This window comes from Chelonoidis abingdonii, chromosome 2 (genome assembly GCF_003597395.2).
Source record: "Chelonoidis abingdonii isolate Lonesome George chromosome 2, CheloAbing_2.0, whole genome shotgun sequence".
NCBI classification, from domain to species: domain Eukaryota; kingdom Metazoa; phylum Chordata; order Testudines; family Testudinidae; genus Chelonoidis; species Chelonoidis abingdonii.
The window spans coordinates 265,250,100-265,271,840 of record NC_133770.1 but is presented as its reverse complement, the minus strand read 5'-3'; the positions used below and the strand labels follow the sequence as shown (position 1 = coordinate 265,271,840).

The window sequence follows — 21,741 nt, the reverse complement described above, 5'->3', positions numbered from 1 at the left end:
GTCGGCCTTCAGCTGTTTTCTTTGGAGTTATATGGCCCTCGCTGCTTTACAAGTTGTGCAGGCCTGGACTGGAGATTAGCTAATATGACACCAATTTTTTTTAAAAGGCTCCAGAGTTCAATCCTGGCAATTACAGGCTGTTACGCCTAATTTCAGCACCAGGCAAACTGGTTGAAAATATAGTAAAGAACAGAATTATCAGACACATAGATGAACATGATATGTTGAGGAAGAATCAACACTGCTTTTGGAAAGGGAAATCCAGCCTCACTAATCTATTGGAATTCAACAAGCACGCAAACAGAGATGATCCAGTCTCAGACTCAGACTATAAGGCCAGACGGGACCATCACGATCATCTAGTCCAGGGTTCTCAAACTGGGGATCATGACTCTCAGGGGGGTCATAAGGTGGTTATATGTGGGTCACGAGCTGTCAGCTCCATGGGGCTGACAGCCCCGAGCCTCCATTAAATTAACAACCCTCTCCCTCCCATTTTTAATTTATAAAGGGGAGGGATCACATTCTGAGGTTTGCTGTGTGAAAGGGGTCACCAAAACAAAAAGTCTGAAACACATTGATTTGCCTGACCTTCTGCACATTGCAGGCCACAGAACCTCACCCACCCACTCCTGTAATAGACCCATAACCTCTGACTGAGTCACTGAAGTCCTCAAATTGGCGTGGAGAAAATGAAAGTATCATTTACCCTTTCGCAAAACACAAGAACCAGGGGTCACCCAATGAAGTTAACAGGCATCAGGTTTAAAACAAAAACAAGAGGAAGCACATCTTCCACAGGTTGACTGCAGTGTGTGAACTCATTGCCATGGATGTTCTGAAGGCCAGACTTATAATGGGTCTCAAAAAAGAATTAGATAAGTTCATGGAAGATTGGTCCATCAATGGCTATTAGTCAAAATGGTTAGGATGCAACCCTATGCTCTAGGTGTCCCTAAACCTCCAATTGGCAGAAGCTAAGACTGGACAATAGAGGTTGGATAACTCAAAGTTACCTTGTTCTGTTCATTCCCCTTGAAGCATCTGGCACTGGCCCCTGTCAGATGACAGGATACTGGGCTAGATGGACCAGTGGTCTGACCCAGTATGGCCATTCTTATAGTCGAACACAAAGTTCCAGAGAAACAAAAAAATTATAGAAAATAAAAAGAATTTCATGGGACTCTAATAATTGAATTACTGAATTTCTTTTGCTATGTGGCACACACTTATTTTTTTAAACATCAATACTGCTGGCATCCAAAGAAATCTCATCACTTGCAGGACCTTACAGAAGTAGTAGTAGTTAACCTTACAGTCCTAATACAGTGAAAAGCCATTAATCTTCCATCTGCCTCTGTGAGTAGACAGGTGTATCCTAGTGGGATGGCACAGGATGAGGCTTGGGAAAAAGAGGAGCTCTGGCTTCACCAGCATGCTTCCTTTCTGCCCCGCACCATACAGACATGTTCATTAGTATTCAATAAAAGCTTATCCAGCAGAACTGTCCGGGGTTGGCCCTTCCCAGGAATTCTGAGGCAGCAGGCAGAGGAACTGAGGAACAGCTGCACCCCATGATATACCTACTCCACCTGTCACGGTCTTTGGGGTACCCGGGACTGTGATTTGCATTACCTCCTTACTCTGGCAAGAAGTAGCCTTGTGCATGGTGGCTGTCAGCTCCCTAACACCATCAGCCTGTTAGCCCCTCAAGCATTCTCCTCTGGGCTACGCCAGCCCTATCTTTGCTTAGGTGCCTAACAAAAGATGCACCCCAGCCTTGAGTTCATTTGAAGCATTTCCCTGTGATATCCAGCCCGTGACCCTGGTCACTCACATAAATTCCAGATCCTTTGCCTCCAAAGGAGCAGTGTACCCCATTTTACTAATTTTACCTTAAATCACCACTCCTACATGACACACTGCGCTTGTAATAAAATTAATGAAGGTTTATTTAAGAAAGAATAGAGATTCAACTAGAAACAAGACACTGATGGAAACAAATGATTATAATACAAAACAAAATAATAAAATGCAAACTAGGACCTACACTTATTAATAGTTTCCTTTCCTATCTAATAAAGTGGGTTTTCCTCCAAAGTTCAGTCTGTTATACAGCTTGCTGGCTTCACAGGAACCAAGATCCAAACTATTATGAAAATACCCCTGCCCCATATTTCCTCAGTGAATGGATGCAGAGTGCCTCTCCCCACCTTGTTTACTAAAACAGTCTTGTCTTTATTCATAGGTAGGGCAAGAATCCAATTAGAGAGCTGGCAATCAATGTTCCTTTTTTGCCTGGAAGTGGTTTCAATTATTTGCAGTTGTGTCTGATGGTTTTCCATTGATAGTCGTGGGATGGAGCAAAGCTAGAAAACTGAGGGGAAGCTAACCAAGGAGGGATGACAACTCGGTACTGCTTGAATGTGCAATCACGAAGACATATTATCCCCAGGTGACTAACTTTTACTCCAAGTCCATAAAGCATACCTTTAATATAGTTACATTATTTCTTAAATATTACTCATTCATACATCTTGTAATGATTATGAGTCTTGGTAAGTTATGAGCTTTCAATAGATACGGTATACGTTACCTCTTACAGCTAAATACTCTACAAGAGGTGTGTGGCATAGTGAGTTTGTCAGGTCTGAGACAAGAGTTGTTTGCAAAGAACACGGGACCCATTACCAAGGGGCCGACTTGTCACATACACACCCTAACAAAACTAAACACTTATACATTCACTGCTGCCCAGATGAGGAAAAGGTATGAACAAGTGTGGGGGTACGTGGGGAGAAGTCAGGCATTGGTGGGGAGAAGTACTGAACTCCATATATAAACTAGAAGATCCTCTGGTTTAGGACGCTGAATCCCATCACCAATAAAATACAGAGATAAACGCTGAAACCTGTCCTCAACCCACCCAACAAAATGAAGACCAGAAATCACAAGAGTTGAAAATCAAGGAATTTCTGACCCTCTCTAGAAAAAAAAAAATAAATGAGAGAACATGGACCTTAGGTTAATTAAGAGTCTGTGATGTCACAAAGTAAAATTGGCTAGGTTAGCTACAAGTCTACAGAAACTCTGATCAATCTAGAAAGACTACTCACAAAGCATATCACAGCCACAATGCAATTTGCATAAAGATTATTTGACTCATTTTGGTTCATACAAAAAATAACCTAATTGGTCTTAATAAAAGTACAGGAATTTAACAGCCTATTTTCTGGAGATACATAGTGAATTTTACCCAAACTATGAAGTAACTTTAAAAGAATCCAGTTAGAGAGCTGGCAATCAGGTTACACTGAAGACAATTCCCATTGCTGATCAGAGAGATGAGGGACTATATCAATTTTTCTAAAAAACTCATGAAATAATTAAAGTTGGCACAGAAGTTTTCAATGTTAGGTTTCAGAGTTAACAATTTAGATCATCAAAATAAATGACTACTTTAGCAGAATGATCATTAAAATTTTTTCATGCTGTCCTCTTAAATGAAAGAATATTATCTAACCTAAAAAGTACATTTTCCTAATTTAGAAACACTGAATAAATAAGGGTAACTAGAAAGGTTTTACCAATCAAGTTTCAAAAAATGAAGCACTAACAGGGACCAACCTATTTGGAAGATGTAATAACACCCCAGCATGATGGCCTACTTAATAAGGAAACTTGGTGTCCACTAATTAGCAAAATATTTACAGATCTTACAGGGTATGCCTACACAATATTTTGCAGCAAGCTTCCCAGCATGGGTCAACAGATTCAGGCTACCGGGATTCTCACTAGCGCTCTAAAAATAGCTGAATCGATAGTGCTTTGAAGTTGTGGCTTAAGCTAGAGTTTGGGCTCTGAAGCCCCCCCACCCCCCACTCCAACCTTCAGAGCCTGAGATCCAGCCCAAGCTGCAACTTCAAAGTGCTATCTATACAACTATTTTTAGAGTCCTAGTGCAAACCCAGCTAACCCATATCTGTCAAACTGGGAGACTCCACAGAGATCTGACTATAGACTGTTCACCTATGGAGTAGAGGTCTACTTACTTCACATACTGTACCTCAAGCATTAAGACTGACACCTACTTTTGAAATGGCAATAGAAGGATCTCAAAGCAGCAAACATCCTGCCCTAAGTGAATTGTTTATGATTTGACAAGGAATGACAGAAAATAAATTTGGAGGTTTGAGAAAGCAAAACCAATAATGACAGGTTTCAGAGTAGCAGCTGTGTTAGCCTGTATCCGCAAAAAGAACAGGAGTACTTGTGGCACCTTAGAGACTAACAAATTTATTTGAGCATAAGCTTTCGTGGGCTACAGCCCACGTCATCGGATGCATGCACTGGAAAATACAGCAGGAAGACACACACACACTGAAACAATGGGTGTTACCATACACACTATAAGGAGGGTGATCAGTTAAGGTGAGCTATTAACAGCAGGAGAGAAAAAGAACTGTTTGTACTGGTAATGAAAATACAAATAACTGAAACTAATCGATACAGTTTTCCTTAATGAATGGATGATCTAATGGGCCAAATTCATCCCTGCATTTAGGTAGTTGATTTTACTTCTGAGATAATTTGGTTTGTTGTGTCTTCCAAGCAAGTAGAATCATAGGACTGGAAGGGACCTTGAAAGGTTATCTAGTCCAGTCCCCTGCACTCATGGCAGGATTAAGTATTATCTAGATCAGAGGTTCTCAAACTGTGGTCCATGGATCACTAGTGGTCTGCGAGCTCCAGTCAGGTGGTCCACAGATAGTTCCCCCTAAGGAGCGTGCCTGGGCAGCCACACGAGAGAATGCAGGGCAGGCGCGGCTCCACTAATTAGGTGCCTGGACCCTGGAGAAGACACACATGTAAGGTGAGATGGTGGCCTTGCAGGAGTAGGGGATAAGAACAGGGGGCTGGGGACAATTTGGGATGTGCAGGGCTGCGGCGGCTGGGAGAAAGGTGACTTTCCTGAGGTCCAGGGCTGCGGCTTCTGGGTAGAGATCCCCTCCTTCCCAGCCCCAGCTCGGGGGCTGCCATGGCAGGGGAAAGAGGGCACATCATTTTATTAGAAAGGTAAGACTACTGATATTGAAATGAGTTGTGTGCTTTTATTTGTAGAACAAAAACAATTATTAAGGTGCTTTTTTTATATCCAAAGAGCTTTATAATAGTTAGCTAATGGTACGAACAACATTTGGAAAGATCATTAAGTGGTCCGCTGAGACCCTCATCACTTTTCAAGTGGCCCACGGGGGGAAAAAGTTTGAGAACCACTGATCTAGACCATCCCTGACAGGTGTTTGTCTAATCTGCTCATAAAAATCTCTGATGATGGAGATTCAACAACCTCGATAGGCAATTTATTCCAGTGCTTAACCATCCTGTTAAGAAGTTTTTCTTAATGTCCAACCTAAACTGCTCTTGCTTCTTATCCTATCCTCAGAGGTTAAGGATAACAATTTTTCTCCCTCCTCTGTATATCAACCTTTTATGTACTTGAAAACTATCATCATGTCCCCGCTCAGTCATCTTTTCTCCAACTTGTGAGTAACTTCACTAACATTTAACCAGTGAAATGAAATAGTTATTCTTTAAACAAATTTAGTAGAATTAAAAAACATAAAAGTGAATAATTAATAAATTGCACTCCTCTGGTTAGTCTCTTGAACTATGCTAGCACTGTACTTGTGGTGTTTTTGGAGTAATCTTTCTCTAGTGGTTTGTAAAGTCTGCCTAGCTCCTCTCACTCTCTCCCCCAAACCCCAGCCACTCCTGTTGAAGAATGTTTGTTTGAAATGTTGATCTTTAAAGTGCAGTGGCGGGGGGGAATGGAGGAGGTCTGTGTATTAGGAACATATGCAAGTCTTATCTAGATTTGGATTCCATTAGAATCGGATGTGTCTTGGTGGTCTTATTCAGCTTTTTTTAACGGAAGTCAAAAGTATAAATTCAGATTAGTTTACACTAATTCTGATTTAAAAATGTAAACCATTTTGTATATGAGGGTGGTGAAAGAGATTGTAAAATCAAGACTTCAAGCTCCAAAGTTCACATTAGGTATAGCACTGAAATATTTTAAGAGTTGTAGGAAAGAAAAGGAAAGTACAGTAACATTATAAAACTCTACACTAAAGAGAAAAATTAACTATCTTTCATGCTGGTGTTTGTATAGATATTTGCTCATCTCCTGAACTTTCAGAATGATTCTAAGGAGAAAGCAAGCTACTTTGCCATACTAATAGCAAGCAGGATAATTTGGATAGTATTTGTCAGTTTTTAATTCAATTTTTCTCTCACCTTCTGGTGGAGCTTCACCTTATTACATTAATGTCTTAAATTACAAGTATACTAAAGAATTTATATAAGCATCTTACATCGGTGGTGTGCCACTATTATTTGTGAGCACTATGCTTCATTGTTAAGACAATCTGCAAAATCTTTTTATTTTAGTCCATGATCTCCTTTGTCTTCTTCCAGATAATTTGCACTTAAAATTTTAAAGAATTATCTATCCACATTTCAGTGTGTCAATATTCTGAGACAGTCATCTTACAGATTTCCCGACACTCCCCCTTTGTAGCCACTGCATTTCCTTTCTCCTATCAACTACCTCCATGTGCTGAAGATATATGGTAACTTAAAAACAGATGTCAATGTTTACCAGCTGCATGGGTTTGTTGTTTAATGTTGAACTAATCATGAAAGATTTATTTCTCCCAACTCCACTGTTTTCTTCATTTTACAATCTATTATGTCAATAGAGAAATTAAATTGATTCAGTTTACAGAAGCGGAAAAATACAGAAGTGTTTTTTCGTACAGAAGTGTTGTCCTTCTTTTCTACCGGTGCTTCAATAATTTACGTGAGATTATTTTTGGTACATTTTAGAAGAATTAAAGTCACTGTCACTTTATTTTTTCCTGCTGCTGTAGCTAGATTCATTTAGTACTCTATTTTAAGTATAGATAACAGAGACATGAACACCTGCATAAGAATTTAGAAATGGAAAATAGCAGATTAGATCATTTTTTCCATTCCTGAGCAGGGCAGGATTGTTCTCTATACAAAACAGTAGGAAATATCCTATAGTCTAATTTTAAAATACTTTGGAAATGGCCTTACATCATTTCCTTCTATAAAACTATTAAAATCTAGTGACTCTTACAGTCAGGAAGTTTTCCTGATATTGAGCCTAAGAACTATATTGGAATTGATAAAAGGTACAGAAAGGGAAACAAAAATGAAGGGTATGGACCACTTCCATATTAGGAGATAAATAAGAGACTTTTCAGCTTAGAAGAGAGATGACTAAGGGGGGATATGATAGAGGTCTATAAAATCATGACTGGTGTGGAGAAAGTAAATAAGGAAGTGTTAGTTACTCCTCATAACGCAAGAGCCAGGGGTCACCCAATGAAATTAAGCAGCAGCAGGTTTAAAACCAACAAAAGGAAGGACTTCTTCACACAACACACAGTCAACTTATAGTCTTCTCTGTCAAAGAGTTCCACAACAGGGTTCAAAAAGAACTTGATGAATTCATGGAGGATAGGTCTATCAATGGCTACTAGCCAGGATGGGCAGTGATGGCGTTCCTAGCCTCTGTTTATCAGAAGCTGGGAATAGGCAACAGAGGATGGATCACAATGATCAACTGTTCTGTTCATTCCCTCTGATGCACCTGGCATTGGCCACTGTCGGAAGATAGGCTACTAAGCTGGATGGACTTGTCTTGACCCAGTATGGCCGTTCTTATGTTGCTGTTTTAGCATAAGCAGTTAACACATTTCAATGGACCATTCAAGGAGAAGGGGAAAAGCTGGGGGTGGGGGTGAGAAGTAAGTGGGTTATACAGATTGCTATGGTAAGCAATAAATCCAGAGCATCTATTGTTGATGATTTTCAGTATCTGGCAGTTATTAATTTAAGCTTGTCTTTTGTTAAAACACCAAATCACCTGTGGGTGAACATTTTTCACGAAGCCACCGCTCTATATCTGACCTCTGGTCTCCTCCTCAAAGAAAACCTGCACAACGCTTTTGAAAGATGAGCCTAGGAGCTTAAATTTACAACTGTGCTATATACTAAAAATCATGGACTGAACAGACACACTCGATTTATTGCTTATTACAACAATCTACAACCCACTTAACCCTCCTTCCCAGTTTCCCCCTCCCCTCTTTAAATCCTTTCAAATCATCGGAGGGAAGCAGGCCACTCTACCCTGAATGGTCCTTTGAAATGTGTTTACTTGTTCTAAACAATCTGTTTCATCTTTTATGTAGCTGTGAACTGAGTACATTTCCCACACCTGAAGAACAGCTCTGTGTAAGATGGAAAGCTCGTCTCTCCCACCAACAGAAGTTAGTCCAACAAAAGATATTACCTCGCCAACCTTGTCTCTCTAAAAGCAATGTTCCCAATGTCGGACTATCAGCACATAGACACTGACAAACTGAAGAGAGTTCAAAGAAGAAAAACAAAAAAGTGATGTATGTAAATCAATCCTTCCTGCTAAACCATCTCAACTTACCAAAAAGTAAAGACTAGAAATAAAATTTATAGATATCTTAAGAATGCACATACTATGAAGGCTGAAAAATTGTGCAGACTATTGCCAGTAATCAGGTGATCTGGGAAAACTAAAGATTTAAGACTTGTCTACACAGGGAAATTGACCATCATAGCTGTAGTAGAGTAGTTTATTCCATCTTTATAATAGTTTATTCTGGCTGAATAATATATTCTGCTATAGCTATGATGGACACTTTCCCTGTTGTTGACAAGTCATCAGAGCGGCCATACTAAGTCAGACCAAAAGATCCATATAGCCCAGTATCCTGTCTTCCAACAGTAGCCAATGCTAGATACATCAGAGGGAATGAACAGAACAAGTAATCAAGTGATCCAACCCGTCACCCATTCCCAGCTTCTCACAAACAGGAACTAGGGACATCATAGCCAGGATGGGCAGCAAATAGCTATTGATGAACCTATCCTCCAAGCAGTTATCTAGTTCTTTTTCAAACCCTGTTAGTGTCTTGGCCTTCACAACATCCTGCGGCAGAGAGTTCCACAGGCTCATTGTGCATTGTGTGAAGAAGTCCTTCCTTTTGTTTGTTTTAAACCTGCTTCCCATTAATTTCATTTGGTGACCTCTGGTTCTTGTGTTATGAGGAGTAACTAACACTTCCTTATTTACTTTCTCCACACCAGTCACGATTTTATAGACCTCTATCATATCCCTCCCGTCATCTCTTTTCCAAGCTGAAAAGTCCCAGTCTTATTAATCTTTCCTCATATAGAAGCTGTTCCATACCCTAATAATTTTTGTTGCCCTTTTCTAATTCCAATATTTCTTTTTTGAGAGGGGATGACCAGATCTGCACACAGTATTCAAGATGTGAGTGCACCATGAATTTATAGAGGCAATATGATGATTTCTGTCTTAATATTATTAAGACACTGTGTCTGTCACAGAAGTCAATGATTCTGTGACTTTCCACAACCTCTGTGACTTCTGCAGGGGCCAGTGTGGCTGACCCCAGGACTACCCTAGCAGATGGCTCCAGGGCCAGCTGCTCAATGGCCCCCAGGACAGCCACACCAGCTGCTGCTCCAGCTGGAGCAGCTGCTGGTACTGCTGGCCCCTGCACCAGTCCCTGGCTAGTCTTGGCAGCTGCTGGCCCCCAGCACCACTCCTCCTCCTCCACACACACAACCCACAGCAATACCCCTTTGCCCCTCCCAACAACCCCCCAGCAGCAGCCCACCCTGCATCCCAGTGCCCCCCAACAATCCCTCAGCCCCCCTCACCAAAGATTTAATCACAAGTATTTTTAGTAAAAGTCATAGACAGGCCCTGGAATGTGAATGTGTGTTCATTACCCATGACCTGTCCATGACTTTTACTAAAAATACCAGTGACTAAATCCTAGCCTTACTTATTATCTACCCCTTAATGATTCCCAACACCATTAGCTTCTTTGACTGCCACTGCCACTGCACATTGAGGGGATGTTTTCAGAGAACTATCCACATTGCCTCCAAGATCTTTCTTGAGTGGTAACAGCTAATTCAGACTCCATAATTTTATATGCGCATTACTTTGCATTCATCAACATTGAATTTCATCTGCCACTTTGTCACCCGCTCACCCGGGTTTGTGATATCTTTTTTTTTTTTAACTCTTTGTAGTCTGCAGTGGATGTAACTATCATGAGTAGTTTTGTGTCATCTGCAGATTTTGCCACCTCGCTGTTTACCCCTTTTTCCAGATCATTTATGAATACATTGAACAGTACTGGTCCCAGCACAGACTCCTGTGGGCCACAACTATTTATCTCTCTGCATTCCGAAAACTGACCATTTACTACTTTATTTTCTGTGTCTTAACCAGTTACTGATCCAGGAGAGGACCTTCCCTTCCCTCTTATTCCATGACAGCTTACTTTGCTTAAGAGCCTTTGGTGGGGGACCATTCTGAAAAATTTAAGTACGCTATATCCACTGGATCATCCATGTGGACATTCTTGTTGATCCCTTCAAAGAATTCTACTAGATGCATGAGGCATGATTGCCCTTTACAAAAGCAACATTGACTCTTCCTCAAAAATCACATTTATCTATGTGTCTGACAATTTTGTTCTTTATTATAGTTTCAACTAGTTTGTTCAGTACTGACATTAGCCTTACTAGCCTATAATTGCTGGGATCGCCTCTGGAGCCTTTTTTGTTCCATGCTGTACTCAGAGTCACACCTAAATACAATTCCCAGATGTGAAAAGGAGCTCTGTGCAAGCTAGAAAGCTTGTCTCTCTCACCAACAGAAGTTGGTCCAATACCTCACCTACCTTACTTCTCTAATATGCTGGGAACAACATAGCTATAATACCACAGCATCCAGGCTTTGAAGCAGAGCCCAGAGTTGGCGTGTGGAGCAGTGGAGCTGCAAATTTTTGCCTGGAGCTGGAGTGGAGCCGGAGCACAGCTCTAAAGCTCTGCACAGCATAGAACATTATTTTTGTAAGATGGTGACTTACTGTTTTCTCTATTGAGTCTGAGCTGAAACAACTTCATTTGTTTCAACAGACCTAAACAGCCTGAGAGAAGTCCAACAATCCGAAAGTTCGAAAGGAAAAATGAAATCAATGTTTTTTGAAAAATAATTACTATAGATATTTCTGGGCTTCCTATTCTTAGACTGTAAGGCTATTATGAGCTAGCCTGACCTCCTGAATAACACAAGCCAGAGGACTTCCCTGAATTAATTCGTGTTTGAACTAGAGCATCTCTTTCAGAAAAGCACCCAATCTTGATTTTAAAATTATCAGTGACTGAGAATCCACAACAATCCTAGGTAAGCTGTTCCACTGATTATTCTCACTGTTAAAAATTTACCTTATTTCTAGTCTGAATTTGTCTAGCTTCAACTTTCAGCCTTCAGCCACTGGATCTTGTTATACCTTTCTCTGCTAGACAGAAGACCCATTATCAAATTTCTGATCCTCACAAAGGCATTTATAACTTGTGATCAAGTCACCCCTTAACCTTCCCTTTGTTAATATAAACAAATAGTGAAAAATTCAAGGAACTCTATCTGGCATGTTTTCCAATCCTGTAACCATTCTTGAGGCCCTCCTCTAAACCCTGTATAACTTTTCAACATCTCTCTTGAATAGTGGACACCAGATGTAATCATAGTATTCCAATAGCAGTTGCACAAGCTCCAGACAGAGATAATATAACCGCCCTGTTTATACATCCAAGAATCCTATTAGCATTTTTGGCACAGAGTTGCATTGGGAGCTAACATTCAGCTGATTATCCACCATGACCGCTACATTCTTTTCAGAGTCACTGCTTCTCAGGATAGAGTACCCTATCCTCTAAGTGCGGCCTTCATTCTTTTTTCCTAGATTGTTCCTATTGCTGGTGGCCACCTGAAAAGTGGTATCCCTTGTGATGCTAGCCACAGAATACTGTGCATTTGTTTTTGGATTATGAGCTTTACAGTAGCCCCTCAGAGAGTTACGAATACCAGTGTTATGAACTGATCAGTCAATCACACACTTCATTTGGAACCAAAGTACACAATCAGGCAGCAGCACAGTCACACAAACAAAACAAAAACAAAAAAATACCACCACAAATACAGTGGAGTATTGTGTTAAACTACTAAAAAAAAAAAAATAAAGGGAAAGCAGCATTTTCTTCTGCAGAGTGAAGTTTCAAAACTTTATTAAGTCAATGTTCAGTTGTGAACTTCTTTTAAAAGAACAGTTTAGTCTGTTTTCATAGTGATTTAAGAAAGAGGGGGAATCTTTAGGGTCCAATTCTGTATCAATTTATTAATAGGCTTTGCTGTGTCACCCATCACAGCATACAAACTCCTCACATATATTAATGAATTTAGCCATACAACTCTGTTGCAAAGTAGGGAAGTGGCATGCCCATTTACAAATAGTGAACTAAGGCAGAGCACCCTCACATCATCTCTTCTGGGAGAAAGGTCTGAAGAAAGAAAGAAATACCACTGTGGAATACAGGCCACATCACCCTGTCAAAGGAGTGGATAAGACAAAGGGGAAAGGTAGAGCCACCTGTGCAGAGGTCCTGTGCCTCAGCACTAGCTTTGCCCCACTAGCACACTTCCCTGGCTCCAGTGAAGCTATATAAGAAACTTCCTCTCCCCTGTAGATGGCCACGGAAAAGTCAAGGTGGGCTATACAGATAAGGTAATAGAGCCTGCGGCTCTATTATCTGTACCACAGATTTTTCATAAAGCCAGAGAGAATGATATGCACCCTTGGACCATCCCACTTCTCCCCACTGGCCTGCCAAGTCCCCATTCATTATTCTGAAGTGGGACCCTGTGTGGAGGCCTCCACAAGCCAAAAGCAATGCGAGAAAACAAAATGGTGCCAACAAGGGAGACCAGACACCCGTTCTGCACACAAAGCTGGGGACAGCTGTATATAGTGTGTCCCCTCCATGCACAAACTTATCCAAGGTCACAAACATCTGTGGCAAAGTCAGGATTAGACCCTGAATCAGACCCTAAACCCTTAATTTAGGTCCAGTGCCTTAAACATTCCTGCTTTCTGCGTCTTGAAAAATCCAAACAGCTATGCATAAGGATCGTTTTCATGGCAAGCAGTGGCGGGGACAAAGGCAAGTTCCTGCAGAATTTAAGCTTTAATTTAAAAATAATTGGTTTTACCTCTTATGGTTGCACAGACAACCATTAAGGTATTAACTTATGCACAATTCCAAGGTCTCTGCTACTATACAGCACTGTCTTCAAGCAGCAGCAGAATCAACCTTAAACTCTGGTCAGTTTCAGTGCTGCCATGCAGAACTACTGGCACCTGTTGAGGGACTGGGATTCTGCTGCTCTATCCTTCTTCCAGCATCCATTACTGTGTCTTCATCTAGAGAAAAACTCCAGAGCCTATTACCAGTAAGGAATTGACATGATTGTCAGTTCCACAGCTGCGCAAAGGGTTCAAGGTAGCTGACCAGAAGCTAGAGGATGGTCATTGTCTCAAATTTACTGGAAAAACAAGGTAGCTTTTTCTTCCCACCTTATTGCTTCAGTTACTCAATCCCTCAATCAGCCTGCTGGTACCATCCATTATTGGGTCCTCAGCCTCTGATAAAAGCGCTTCATTCTTTGTGCCCCTCTGCCACCTCCATCTTTTGCATTAGCCTCTGGCAAGTACATCTGGTAAGCATTTCAAGCCCTGTATTAGGAGGGTTTTTCCTTCCTGTTAAGCCATTATTAAAACAGGTTTGAAACTTGTTTTACAAGTCTCTCAGCAAGAACTTTCCTGCTACTATCACAACGGAATGTTTTTCTGCAGATGGCGAGCTCCCAGAAAAACTAAAGTGTGTTATAAGTTTTCAGAAACAGTTTATTTGGGTGTACAAAGTGCTGCTTTTCATCAACTCTCAAAACAGATGCAAGTTTTTTGTTTTTGGTTTTTTAAAAAGTTCAGTCAGGAAACAAACAATGGGAAGTGGGATGAGACTATGTGCTCGGTTTCCCTGATGCAGAGCACACAACAAAGCTTCTTGGGAGGGGTGGGAAAGGCAACTTTAAGCTACTTTTATACCCTTTGGATTCTGGACTGATCAAGATTCTACTTGCCACTGGACATAATTTAGGCATTTCAGGGAGTTGCTCTAAGTTCTGACAACCCTGGCTATGCAACCCAGAGAGGCCCAGAATAACCACAGTAGTATGCGCTATTGTCTCCTATTGGCATGCCCATTCCTTCCTCAGGCACCCTACTTGCACACCTTCCACACAGAGGCTTGCAAGGGTCTGCATAAGACAGCCTACAGCTGTCATACACCCTATCTGCACATCTAGGAGGCTGCAACAGGGTGGAGAAGCACTTCCTAGATGTTCAAATGGGCAGTTGTTTTATATTACCTACCTTCCCTTCCAAGTATTACAGGATGGCAAAAAGATTTATCTGTTTACAAGTCATTCCTTTCCAGTTGCTCCCAGTTATATTACTCAAATGCAACAAATATTACAAAACAGGGAGGGGTAACTCACCTCAATTTGGACAGCAGCAGTATCCTGGTCATAATGTCCCATCATATTTGGAAAAAATGTCATATTGTATGTCATTCCTGTACACCTGGAAACAGTAATTGGTTCACAGGCGAACAGACTGTGCCCTTGTATCAGGGTTAAAATTAAACTGTAAATCACAAAAAATATAAATATTCCCATTTTTGTCAAGATTTCTGATTTTAGCACATAGTTTTGGTCAGCAGTTACAGAGATTATTTTTTCATAAGGAAATCAATCTTCATCTTTTCTTCTTCCAGAAGAACAGGACGAAGAGCACCGAAAAAACTGATCAAGCTCCTTGTTTCTCATGGGACTTTCCCATTCTGTACAATCTTGATTCCTTGAAAAATCTTTTTCTCCTTATTTATGAACTGTAAAAACAAAAAGACATAGCACCTCAGCTGTCATTATCTGTACAATGGCCAATAAATGACATTAAACAGTAGACTTTCCAGCAGAGAAAACAGGTTTCTATAAATCTGTAAAATGAAAAGACAACTTGTCCTAGGCCTCGCTCTCCTCTCACTGGATGCTGGTGAAAATGAAGAGTAATGTCACTGAATCACAGAAATGTAAGGCTGGAAGCAGGGGCGGGGAGTTGTACAGGCCTGTGGTGCCCAGGATCCAGCAATATTCAGGGCCTGGGGGCCCAGCTCCACCAATGTTTGAGGCTTGGTCTCTCCCCCGTCTGCCACCCCCAAAATCTCTCCCAGACTGCACCCCTCCCCAGCCCATGGCCTGTACCCCAGATCACCTTCTCTCACCCAAACTCTCCCCCAGAGCCTTAGGCAGGTGGGAGGCAGAGTTGGGGGACGGGGGTGGGGCAGGTTCTGGGCACCACCAAAATTTCTACAAACCTGCCACCCCTGGTTGGAAGGGGGAACCTCAATTAGTCATCAAGCCCAGCCCCTGTGCTGTGGCAGGACTAAAGCAAACGGCTAGCTCATCCCTGACAAACTGTCTGTCTCCCTTTCTTTGTCAACCCCGAGTTTTTTAAATCTTTCACAATGGGTCCGGTTTGCTGAATCTGAGGTCAACAGCCATCACCGTTAGCTGAATGGGGAGGTCAGGCGGCAGATTAATCTTCAATCACACTCGGCACCTGTCCAATGGCTCTAGGCAGGCAAGGGGGCTTCCCGGGCAAGGAGTGACCTTCCCCACCTCCAGCAGCCGGGAATCCGTTCAGCAGACAGGCGTCCCGGCGCGGACTCCCCACTCACTGCGCTTCGCCCGTGCCTGGCCCGCCGGGACTAGCCGCGTGTAACTCCCCTCCCCCGCTCGGTTCGCTCCGGCACAGCTCAGCAGCCGCCTTGCCCCGGAGCTACAGCTGCGGCCTCCGCCCGGCGCCGAGACTTGGTTCTCGGCCCCTCCCTGGGAAGCGCCCCTGGGGCGGGACCAAGGAACTAGCTCCATGTCCCTGCTCCAGGCTGCCCCGGCCGGCATGGACACAGCCCCGCCCCCACCCCGAGCGGTTCGGAGACCCCAGGCCCCTCAGCCGGCCTCTCCCGGGCCCCACCTCGTCACCACCGCTCGCGCTCGGGAGGCGTGACGCACGTGACGGGGGGCGGGGCCACTCTCCCTGCCGCGGTACGGGCGGAAGCCCCTGCTCCCCCCGCCCCGGGAAACAACCGGCGGGGCGGGGCGGGGCGGTTCGGCTCAGCCCAGCCCTTAAGGGCACAGAAGCCCGTTCTTCACCTCGGCCGCGCGGGGCGGGAGAAAGGCGGCTCCGCCTCCCTCCCCCATGGGCGCCGCGATTCTTGCGAAGCACCCACAGGACGTGGCGTTTCAACACCTGGCCGCGGACTCGCGCGATATTTGAAAGCCGGCGGGCCGGAGAGTGAGGGGGCGGTGGCCGCACCTCCGCGTGGCACCCACAGCCAGTCGCGAGGCGGCCCGCCCGCCCGCCTGTCGCGAGCAGCTGCCCGTCAGCGCCAGGCAGGCCCAGGCCCAGCCCCAGTACTGGGCCTGGCTGCCTGGGAACCACGGATGCACAGGGATGGTTTAAATCGGATTTTATATCTATAATAGTTGAAGCAGTGCAAACTCCCATGTGAACACTGCAACTGGGTGTGAGGATGGCTGACTGCCCTGTAGTTCAGTTAAACCTGCCCCTAGGCTACCCAGAAATGAGCCATGCTTTCACTGAACTAAGAATGTCAACAATCTGTTGCACTGGTTTAATTGCCCACTAAATTATACCAGTGCAACTTTATCATGGCGATAAACCCTAATAATGGAAATCAGGACTCCCGGGTTCCATTTCCTCACGTGCCACTGATCCGTTGCATGGCTTTGGACAAATCACGTAACCACTTATTGCATTTGTAAAATGGGGATAAAATTACCTTACAAATGTTTTGTGAAGCTTGCTTTGTTTGCATACCGAAAGTGCATTCAGACATCAATCAGAGGGGCCTGAAAGAAGATAATTACAAAGTGTAGTGTGATGCTGATAACTGTAGGGTGACCAGACAGCAATTGTGAAAAATTGGGACGGGCTGGGGGGTAATAGGAGTCTATATAAGAAAAATACCCCAAAATTGGGACTGTCCCTATAAAATCAGGACATCTGGTCACCCTAGATAACTGAGAAAAAGGAAAGGTGCTCATAGGGTGACCAGATGTCCTGATTTTATAGGGACAGGTCGGACAGGTCTGGTATTTGGAGTTTTGTCTTATATAGGCACCTATTACCTGCCATCACCATCCTGATTTTTCACACTTGCTGTCTGGTCACCCTAGGTGCTCATGTCATGCCAGTCTTTTGTGAGTCAGATACTGCACTGAACACATGTAAAATAATTTGTAAGTGTCACATAAATACAAGTGTCACCTTTTCTCTCAGAAGGTTTTTCATGCTTATATGAAAATGGAAAAAAGAATAATTTGACCACATACTGCATGTACACCTCTGTGTCCTGGAACAGTATATGCAATGAAATTTTAGAGAAGTGTGTCCCTGCCCCAAACAACTTACAATATGAAAGACTATGTATAAAATTTTAAAGCTGAATTAGACTCCAGTCCTGCAAAGTCTTATGCACATGTTTAACTTTATGCACCATGAGTAGTCCCATTCCAGTGCATGAGTCTACTCTCAGCACATAAAGTTAAGCATGTGCATAAGTCTTTGCAGGATCAGGGCCTTAGATATTGGCCTAGATCAACAAAGGAACTTAGACATCCAGAAAATCACTGAAATGAACAAAGCCTGAGTTAGGCACCTAGGCTCCAATACATGGCAAGAGATAGGCACCTGAGAATGAGATTCACAAAAGCCAGCATGCTAGGCATTGAGCTACCTAAGCTAACTAATAGCAGATGGCGATGACAGGGGTGTGTCCTAAACCATACCACTCTCTAGGATTTAGGTGCCTAAATGCAGGTGGAGGGCACTGTTCCCTCTAATTTTTCACACCCATGTGCAGAATGAATTTTGTTATGTGCATCAATATGGTGCACATAAAATTCATATGGTGGGGGTCGGGCTGAGGGGTTTGGAGTATGGGAGGGGGCTCAGGGCTGGGGCAGAGGGTTGGGGTGCAGGGATGTGAGTTCTCCAGCTGGGGGTGCAGGCTCTGGGGTGGGGCCAGGGATGAGAGACTTGGGGTGCAGGAGGGTGCTCTGGGACTACAGTGCTACAGGCACCTATCCCCCGCCAGCTCTCTCTCCCCACAGCAGCACCAGGGCTGGGGGGGATAGTGCCTCTCCTCGGCTGCGGCAGTTCTGGGACAGGCTGGGTTGAGGGAGGGGTGTCCTGGCTGTGGCAGGTCTGGGCTGGAGCTGGGTTCAGGGAGAGGTATCGCACGACAGGTTCAGACGGGCCACCACAGCTGGGTCCAAGCTGGGCTGCCCGGGGTTTGGGCTGGGCCTCCTCAGCCATGGCTGGGTACAGGCCATGCCATGCTCCCAGACTGGGTCCAGGCTCCGCTGCTCCAGCTGCATTTGGGTCTGGGCCACGCCGCGCTGCCCTGGCCAAGTCCAGGCCATGCCACGCTGCCCTAGCTGGGTCCAGTATGGGCCGCCCGGGTTCAGGCTGGGCTGAACCCGGGCCACTCCAGCCATGGCTGGGGTTGAAGCAGACCGCCCAGGATTGGGGCCGGGCCGCCCAGGGTACGGGTGCCCCAGCTGTGGCAGGTCTGGGCTGCAGTATAGTTTGGGCTAGGGGGCTGCCCTGGCCGTTACAGGTTGGAGGCTGGGCTACGTTGGGGCCGGGTGCCCCTTCCCTGGCCACAGCCAGGGCCGGTGAAAGGATGTTTTGCATTCTAGGAGTAATTTCCACCTTGCGCCCTCCCCAAGGCCTCCTGCCCTGCAACCCCCCCCCCCCGCGGCCAGCTCCCCACCTCTGCCCTGAGGCACCCCCCCCGTGGCAGCTCCCCTCCCTCCTCCCCCAGCTCACCCCTGCTCCACCTCCACCCTGAGCACACTGTCACTGCTTCACTTCTCTCGCCTCCCAGGCTTGTGACGCCTAAGCTGATTGGCACCGCAAGCCTGGAAGATGGGAGAAGTGAAGCAGCTCACCCCTGCTCCGCCTCCTCCCCAAGCACGCCGTCACTGCTTCACTTCTCCTCCTTAGCTTAGGCACTTCAGCTTAGGCGCCGCAAGCCTGGGAGGTGGGAGAAGTGAAGCAGCCACTGTGTGCTCGGGGAGGAGGCGGGGCAGGGATGAGCTGGGGCCAGCAGTTCTCCTGCGTGCCACACCCCGCCCCTTACTTGCTGCAGGCAGCCCCCTGCGCGCTCCCCTGCCCCAGCTCCCTCCTCCTAAATGCCAGCAGCGACCAGGGCAGCCGAAGATCCGGCCGCCGCGGTTGCTGCCAAAGAAAATGCTGCCCTCCAAATGCTAGTACCCTAGGCGACCACCTAGGTCACCTAATTGGTTGCACTGGCCCTGGCCACAGCAGGTCCCAGGTGGGTTTCCTGTGTGCTTGCGCAGCACTAAATAGGCAGCTGTGCAGCTTACAGGGAACTTAGGGTGGAGGGAGACACCTCTCTGCTTGGGATCCACAAGCATGAACCCTCTCTTGGAGTTAGTCACCTCAGCTACTTTTCTTAAGAAATGCTGGAGGAGAAAGGAGTGGTGCCTCCCTTATAACTTTTAGCCCAGTGATTACAGCACTCACCTGGTATGTGGGACACCTGGATTCAATTCTCATGATGGTGAGAAGGGGGTTGAATATGGTCCTGCAACTTCTCAGGAGAGTGTGCTAACCACTGGAGCACTTCAGTGAAGACATTTCTCCCATTGATATAGATAATCCACCTCCAAGAGAGGCAGTAGCTATGTCAACCAGAGAAGACAACACTGTCTACAGTGGGGTTAGGTTGGTAAAACTGTGTCACTCAGGAATGTGGATTTTTCATGCTCCTACGTGATGTATTTATACTGATGTATGTTGATAGTGTAGACCTGGCCTAACCTTTAGTGCTTGGCTTTGTAACTAACATTATCTTAATGTAACTTTTCTGTGTGTAATATCCTAAGGTGTTTGTTTTTTTAAACCAACTAAAACAAATTCCATCATGTGCAGCCAAACTGATATCCATTAGCAGGATTGGAATATTTAGGTTTAACAGCACACACCTTTTGCATTTGAGCTAACAGAATAACTGACAACAGTAATAAGTTGTTATCTTCAGTGACCAGCCACTAGAGACATCTGAGATTCAAGTTTGATAGTGGATTCTGTAGATGACAGAAGAAAGTTAAACATCTTGCAGGATAAATGACTCAAATTCAACCCTTAAAGATATATGGGGAGATAATGTTTGTGGTTTTGTATATTTACATATATATTTGTAGTGGTTAACAATGTAATCAACAGTCCCTGTCTATGCTGTATTCTGTGAATTCAGAAATCAAAAGAACATCATTACATTTAAATGAACTATAAACAAGGATGTGGCTGTATTCATCTCTCTTCAAAATGTGTATCTACGAATTGTGGAAAAACAGGCAATTGCCTTATGTTAATTTGTGTAGCTAAGTACCGGTGATGGACTTACTTCAAGGTCGACCTGATAACCTATTGTAAGCCAAGGGACTCCAACTTGTCAAAGAAGGCTTGAAATTGTATAAAAGATCCTTGGGTCCTGATCCTGTCATCTCAGATCTGCTTGAGGTTTCATGCAGGGGAAACCTAAGGCTTCAGGACTGAGATCCTAGTTCTGACCGGACCGCCCTGAAGATAAACACTGGATTATAACCTATGGACTAAATTCTAAAAGAACTCTTTGCAGCTACAAAGCTTACCATCTCTGCTATGAATCTGTATCCCAAGATTGACTCATGTCTGTATGTATATTGATCTTTTAACCATATTCTCTCTCCCTTTTTTTTAAAATAAATTTTAGTTTAGTTAATGACTAACTAAGCATATATTTGGGTAAGATCTGAAATATTCATTAACCTGGGAGAACCTTTTCTTTTATATGATGAATAAGATTTTCAGTAATCATCATTCTTGACTTGGGTATCTGGGTGAAGGCTGAAGCTGGATTACTTTAAGGGAGCTGTGTTTTGGACTTCTGAGTAACCAGTAAGGTATAACAGAAGCTGTTTAGTGCCAGCTTGGTAAATCTAAGTATTAAAATATCCACCAGCTTTGGGGATTGTCTGCCCTATTCTTCGCAGTTCACCCTAATTAAGTGATGTCAGCTGGCTCCCCCGGGGCTCCGGTCACAAATGTAGAGACCGAACAATCCAGCGTTCAATTCCAGGTTCTAGCAAGGAGTGTGCTTAATGTTTGTTCCATCTCTGTGCTCTTCTATTCCTGTCCTCTTTGCCTTGTCTCTGTCCCAGTTCTTCTCTCCTACCAGCTCTTATTCCAATCTTCTCTTCCCTGCCCCCCCAAGATCCTTACCCCTTTGCATTCCAGGAAGGGTGCATCCTTGTCCTCCTGGATTTCGACAGTCTCCTGCTGCCTGGGCTCCAGCAGTGGGGTCAGTGAGAGAGAGTCTCCCTGCTCTCTTTTCTGATGCCTGCCTGCCAGGAGAAACAATTGCAGGTCTTGCTCAGCCTCTGTCACCCATGATGGAGGATGCTCAGTCATTTTATGGGCATAGCACATGCTCAGTCTGGCCAGCACACAGGAGCTGTGTGGGGATGAAGCATACTCAGTGCCATTGGAATCTTAGGAGAATTTAGCTGCA

At 44.4% G+C, this 21,741-nt stretch overlaps 1 protein-coding gene across 2 annotated transcripts in view; it reads right to left on the bottom strand.

Annotated features, from left to right (window-relative positions):
• The window catches only part of FZD6 (frizzled class receptor 6), a 42,317-nt gene extending 26,143 nt beyond the window's left edge, over positions 1 to 16,174 (bottom strand). Inside the window, exons 1-2 of one of the 2 annotated variants that reach the window (XM_075063179.1) lie at positions 16,110 to 16,174; positions 14,573 to 14,964 (exon numbers count right to left, since the gene is read on the bottom strand). In XM_075063179.1, the coding sequence (XP_074919280.1) occupies positions 14,573 to 14,752 (180 nt within the window). In that variant the 5' untranslated portion in view covers positions 14,753 to 14,964; positions 16,110 to 16,174. Of the gene's footprint in view, positions 1 to 14,572; positions 14,965 to 15,695; positions 16,032 to 16,109 lie in introns of those variants that run through there. The other variant, XM_032772341.2, reaches the window with a different exon arrangement.
• Positions 16,175 to 21,741: the final 5,567 nt, after the last annotated feature.